At 32.4% G+C, this 6,095-nt stretch overlaps 4 protein-coding genes across 4 annotated transcripts; 3 read left to right on the forward strand and 1 right to left on the reverse strand.

Annotated features, from left to right (window-relative positions):
- Positions 1 to 24: 24 nt before the first annotated feature.
- Positions 25 to 897, forward strand: LOC134837112 (uncharacterized). The gene is made up of 3 exons (XM_063852434.1): positions 25 to 285; positions 345 to 467; positions 533 to 897. The coding sequence occupies exons 1-3, from the start codon at positions 122 to 124 to the stop codon at positions 711 to 713; spliced, it is 468 nt and encodes a 155-aa protein (XP_063708504.1). The 5' UTR covers positions 25 to 121; the 3' UTR covers positions 714 to 897.
- A 791-nt stretch (positions 898 to 1,688) lies between these two features.
- On the forward strand, positions 1,689 to 2,111 carry LOC134827346 (mitochondrial translation release factor in rescue). The gene has a single exon (XM_063839944.1). It carries the CDS (start codon positions 1,689 to 1,691, stop codon positions 2,109 to 2,111), a length of 423 nt encoding a protein of 140 aa, XP_063696014.1.
- LOC134838201 (RING-type E3 ubiquitin-protein ligase PPIL2) lies at positions 2,112 to 3,952 on the reverse strand. Its single transcript, XM_063853676.1, has 4 exons — positions 3,859 to 3,952; positions 2,854 to 3,805; positions 2,640 to 2,791; positions 2,112 to 2,572 (listed from the first exon to the last, which is right to left on the reverse strand). Exons 1-4 carry the CDS (start codon positions 3,888 to 3,890, stop codon positions 2,149 to 2,151), a joined length of 1,560 nt encoding a protein of 519 aa, XP_063709746.1. The 5' UTR covers positions 3,891 to 3,952; the 3' UTR covers positions 2,112 to 2,148.
- Positions 3,953 to 4,146: 194 nt separating this feature from the next.
- LOC134827410 (dynein regulatory complex protein 10-like) lies at positions 4,147 to 5,696 on the forward strand. Its single transcript, XM_063840034.1, has 6 exons — positions 4,147 to 4,527; positions 4,588 to 4,744; positions 4,799 to 4,934; positions 5,094 to 5,243; positions 5,301 to 5,459; positions 5,525 to 5,696. The coding sequence occupies exons 1-6, from the start codon at positions 4,147 to 4,149 to the stop codon at positions 5,694 to 5,696; spliced, it is 1,155 nt and encodes a 384-aa protein (XP_063696104.1).
- The last annotated feature ends 399 nt before the right edge of the window (positions 5,697 to 6,095 follow it).

Consider the following 6,095-nt stretch of genomic DNA (forward strand, 5'->3'; position numbering starts at 1 on the left):
TGACCCAAGACGCAAAACATGTCATATATTTTCCAAAGCCCGCAACAATTGCATAATTTTCATTTGCCGGAGCATTTTTTTCAGTTTTTTCGGTGCAAAAACGACATAAAATTACGCAAAAATGACAACATTGGGCGACGGTAAAAAGTGCGGAGGCATTTGCGGCAAACTCGGCTTGAAACCCGTAACAAAGAACAACATTTTGTACTATTATTTTCCCTTGCAATCACTCGTCTCATATTCTGCGTTGTCGATGAATGTTATGAATCCATCGATTGCCGTCAAGTAAGACTTTCTCTTGAGGTTTTCAATTTATTTGGAACTAAATATTGATTTTTTCACAGATTACTTCCCAAACGAGACCTCACAAACTTCTTGCTTATCCACACAATTGTCGGATCAACACTCTACATTTACTCCAGACCGCATTTACAGAGTGCCGAGAACTCGAAAAAACTAGCTTACAGGTAGCTTCTTTGCTTCATTCTTGAAAAATCGTCGAAATAATCAAAAATTTCATTTTTTTTTTTAGTCTTACTGGCGGATGCCTTTTCAGTTTCGGATCCGTATTGATTTGGGCTGTATTGAAAAGCACTCTTCCGAAGGACCAATCTTGTGTTGCTACAATTGCTGGCTTGGCAAGCGGAGTTGCAATTGTTAAAATGGCTACTGATTACTTCAATCATGTCGATTCGACGGTTGCTAAAAAGTAAAAAAAAAAATGGAAAAGAATCCTGTTTTTTACACAAACCTCATTATATTTTGAATTCAACTCAAAATTTTGTTTCGAGTAGATTGTTAGTTGATGGTTAGAAGATTATGAGACACCATTAAAATTGCAATTTGTACACATTTTTCGCAATAAAAACTGAAAGTTACAAAATTTCATGTATCACATCTAATTGTTTAACTTCAATTTGCAAATTTAGGTGCAGTATTTACGTGTTAAGAGTAAAGATGAGTTTTTTCAACACTTTCAACTTGTCTACCTTCGAAACTGGTTTTCCTCATTTTTTGTATTCATGAATGTTATGGCCTTTTTTTTTGCTTTATTTAGTATTAAAAAATGCAAGAATACACAAAATTGGTTAAAATTCCGTCAAAACGATGAAAATTTTCAACGACAAATAATTTTTGAATGGGTACATTCAAGAATGCTCATCGATGGACATCAATAATTTTTTTTTTAAATAAGATGAATTGTTCGATTCATCAAAAAACATCGAAAAATCAAAAAAATATGTCATTAAAATTAAAAATATTCATCAAAAAACACATTTATGATCGAAAAAAAATCATGAAGCTTGAATGCACCCAATGTCTCACTTGATGTCATAACATTCGAACGAAAACAACATGGTTTTATAACATCTCTGTTTAAAGTTTTCATTGAATTTCTTTAAATATTACCATTTAACATGAGTTCTGTGAGTCGTTTGGATGTTCTAAAGCTTTACAGACAACTTCTGAGATACGGCGAAAACCTACAATTCACTGACAAAACGTATTATAAGAAGCGCATTCGTGAAGAATTTCGTACGAACAAAAATTTGGACAATCCTGAACAAATAACTTTTAATTGGAAGGTAAAATTCTTTAAATTTAAACTAAAAATTTCAACTTTTTGATTTGATTTTTCATTTTTAGCGTGGAGAAGTTTTATTAAAAAACGCTCGTATTGTTTAACAATGTTCCGAAATTTGCTCAAAACCTCATTTTCCATCAACAACAGACTTCAATTATGTAGATTTAAGGCAACAATTGATTACAGCAAGTTCCCTAAAATAAATGAAGAAGACTTGGAAGAACGTTTTGTGCGTGGATCAGGACCCGGAGGACAAGCAGTAAATAAAACAGCCAACAACGTCGTGTTAAAACACATTCCGACAGGCATTATTGTGAAATGTCACAAAAGTCGGTTAGTTGAAGAGAATCGCAAAGAAGCGAGAAAACTTTTAGCTATCAAATTAGACAATGAAATCAATGGAGAGAATTCAGTTGAAGCACAAACGCGAAAAGTTGAGGCGAAAAAAATGAATGAAGCTGATCGTCGTCGTCGAAAATTGCAAGAAATGAAGCAAAAATGGAAGGAACGAGAAAATATCGAGTAGTTAATTAAAAAAAAAAGTTTATTTTTAGTTCTTAAATCTACCATCCTTTGAAGTCTCCAAATTTCCCTAAAACTTTTTCCGTTTTCGCTTTCTTCGCGGGAGGCGTTTCTTCAGCTGATGTGCTTGCAGCTGCTTTCACAATTTCCTTATTCAAATATTTTCCAACTCCTGATCTGAAAACTGTCAAAGGTTGTGCTTTTTGTTTCGCTTTTTGTTTGACAGTAGCTTCAACAGCTACTTTACTTGCTTCTTCAGCACGTTCTTTTGCTAATTGCTCATCAGCTTCTTGAAAGGGATCAACGAATACTTGACATTTTTCAATCACGATATCATAAATTGGCTTATCTTTGTTATCAACTTCAATTCTTTCCATTTCTGTAAGAACTTCATTGCCTCCAACGAGTTTTCCGAATATCGTGTGTTTACCATCCAAATGTTTGCATGATCGAAAAGTGATGTAACTAAAAAAAGATTGGTCATAAATGAAATTCAAAAAAAAAAAAAAAAAAAAACAAATTTTCATCTTACAATTGACTTCCATTCGTGCTCGGGCCTGAATTTGCCATTGCGAGAATACCTCGACCTGAATGTGATAAATTCGGTTGAAATTCATCGTCGAATTTTTTGCCCCAAATTGATTCTCCGCCAAGTCCTGATCCCGTAGGATCTCCTCCTTGTATCTAATTAAAGTTTTTTTTCTAAAATTTTTGTGTTGAAACTTTTGAAAATTTTTATAACTTACCATAAAATTCCTTATCGATCGATGGAATTTTGTGCCATTATAATATCCGTTCGCGCAGTGTTTAATGAAATTTTCACATGCTTTTGGTGTCAAGTCACAATGCAATTCGAAATTCAAAGGTCCTAAATTCGTAATGACTCGTACATAGCCCTTTTTCTTTACTCTTTCGTATCGAACAAGATCTTCGTCAATTATTGCAGCTTCGTGTTCATAAACAGGAACCATCGCTGTACTTGTGAAACTTGCAGCTACTTGTCCTGTTGAATAATGCGCCGCATTGAATTTGTCCGCAGTTTTCTTTTCGACAATTTTCTCTTCGGGAGCTTTGTAATCCTTTTCCAATTGATTTAAAATATCTTTTGTCTCGTTCGACACTTTTTTTAATCGTCCTTGAGCTCCCGCAAGTCTCTCTAACATCTCAGCTTCCGTTTCAACCTTCAACTTTTTCTTAATGTGATAAAACGTCGTAATATTAAATTTTTCCAAATTACTCTGATCCTGAATCGTGATCAAATCTTTGCGTGTAAACGGCGTATCGTCAACCAAATCCTTCCAATTCTTCGCTTTGATGTTCAATTGCTCAATGGCTTCGTATGAAAACACGTTTCCCGTTACTCGATTAGCTACAATGTGAGAATTTTTCGTGAATGGCTTGAAAAGTGCAGGACAATGATATTCTCCTTCATTGTTTTTGTAAAAGTTCAATTTAATCAAAGATTTTGCATCGAGAGGTTTGCCGGTAATTGGATTGACTTTGAATTGTTTCAAGAAATCGTGAATTGCTTGCAAATCGAAGCAATTTCCATCATCATCGCAATAAGGATGTTCAAAAGGAGCCATCGTAATTGAACAATGATCGAAGGGCAAACGTTTGAACTTGATGTACTCATTTTCGGAACTTTCAACTTTCTTTCCGCCATACGTTTCCCTCCATTCTGTACTTGTGAGGTACCTAAAAGAACAAAATTTTATTAAAAAATTATTGAAAATTTTATTTCATCTCACATTTTATCCTTTTGATGCTGTCTTTTACCCATTTTTGTGTGTGTTTAATGAAAAATCTTCCTGAAATCGAAAATCTGTTTCGTTGTTTTTGTTTACAAAAGTTCGTTTGACAGTTCTCGATGACAGAAAAATTCAAAAATTTATAAAAACAATTTTCCGTTACCATAACACAGGAAATTAATTGATCAAACAACAAAAATTACAAAATTTTTGTGCATCAAGTGTATCGAAGCATAAATTCCGGTGTAACGTTCTTTCAGAAAAAAAAAATCTAATAACCCACACAAAATGGACATTGAAGCGGAAAAGAAGAAAATCCTCGGAGAGATTTTCGCTAACAACGAATCCGAAGAATCTTCAAGCACAAATCTACAAGATGTTGAATTCAAAATTCATACGCATCGAGTCTTGCAAATTTTCGATAATCTCATCAAATGCATGGGACTCATTTTTTGCTTGCCCGAAATGATTCGGAATCAAGATTTGATGACAGCCTACTTTGACTACATCGAAAAGGAAGAAGTTTCAATGTTTTGCCATATGTTGCTCGATGACTATATGGGAACTAATCACGAAGGGATGTCGTCACACTCGATGCAAGTTCAAAGTATTTTCGAGAAAATTATGAAATCTGATTTGAAGAATGAAGTCCCGAGTTATATTGATTTCGTAAGTTTTTCAAAAGGCATTTTAAATGAATTTTAATAAATAATAGTTTTTGTATTTCAGATACCATTGGAAAGTAAAGATTTGTATGAAAATATGAAAACACTGCGAAATTTGGCAAAAAACCGAATGGAATTGACAGCAGCGAAGGAAATGGCAAAAGAAAAAGTCTTGCATCGAATTTATTTAGCAAACATCAAGAATCAAGAACGAATTAAAGGTAAAAATTATTTCTAAAAACACATTTTTTTAACTTCTAACGTTTGAATTTCAGTTCTTCAGGAGAAAATTGACGAACATGAATCACAATTCAAGGAAATCCTTTCAGAAAAATACTTGAAAATTGAACAATACAAACGGAAAATCGAAAAATTGAAGGAAGAGAGCAAAGATGAAATTGCAAAACACATGTAACAATAAAAAAAAATTTGAAATAAAAAAATCTAATCAAAAATCAATTACATTTTTTGTTTTAAAATATATCTCAGAATTTAAAAATTTAAACAAAAAATATTCGACAAAATTTTGCAAAATAATTAAAAAATCTAATCAAAAATATTTTTTTTTAGTTTCGAATCTGACAAAATAATGCTGCGCCAATGCAAAGACAGTGACAGTAAGCAACATGAAATGCGAGAAAACGTAGAAGCTTCACGAGAAAAATATCAAAAAACATTAGATGCTAACTTGAGAACGGAAAAACAGTTACGAGAACGAAAGTTAGCTCACTTTTTTATTCAAAATTTTTCGAAAAGCTTCAAAAATTCTATTTTTAGGGTAAAAATCACTCAACAACTTCAACAATGGATTGCCAAATACGATATCGATGTTGGCGTTCGCACAAAAGAGTACGAAGCTCTCACAGAAAAGTTGAATGAAGAGGAAGCTACTTTCAAAAAATGGATGGAAGAAGAATTTGAACCGCAAGAAAAGAAGTAAATTTCTGATTTCTTATTATTTTTTTCGAGTTAAACTTTACTGAAATACAAAATTTTTTTAGTTACAATTTCCTTATGGAAGAAAAAGAGGAAGAAGAGCGTCGTGTACATCAAGAAAAACTATGGATGTTCATGATGAATCGAGCAGCAAAACTTATTCAACGCTATTGGCGTGCAATGATCTTACGTCGGAAGACAAAGAAGGGAAGAAAAGGACGAAAATCGAAGAAATAAACAAACACAAACATAAATTTTGTACTTTTATAACTTTCGATAGTAGAAAAATAGGAAAAATTTCATAATATTGTTGTATTTTTTATTTCTGATATGGTAAAATTAATTCTTGAAAATACCTCTCTAATTTCATCCATTTGTAAATTGAGTTTTTTGTGAACTTCCTTATTTTGTGTTATAATTTCTGATAAACTTTCATTAATTCCTGATAATTTTTGCTCATTATTTTTTTCCAATAAATTCAATTTTGTCGTTATAAGAGCCAAATTTTGCTTCAAAAAATTAATTTTATTATGAGTTTCATTATTTTGCTTCTCAATGTCGTCAAGTCGTTTCACTGTGATTTCATTCGGTTTATTTCGTTGAATTGTATGCCAAGTAATATCAGGAACACATTTA

This window comes from Culicoides brevitarsis, chromosome 1 (genome assembly GCF_036172545.1).
Source record: "Culicoides brevitarsis isolate CSIRO-B50_1 chromosome 1, AGI_CSIRO_Cbre_v1, whole genome shotgun sequence".
NCBI classification, from domain to species: Eukaryota; Metazoa; Arthropoda; class Insecta; order Diptera; family Ceratopogonidae; genus Culicoides; species Culicoides brevitarsis.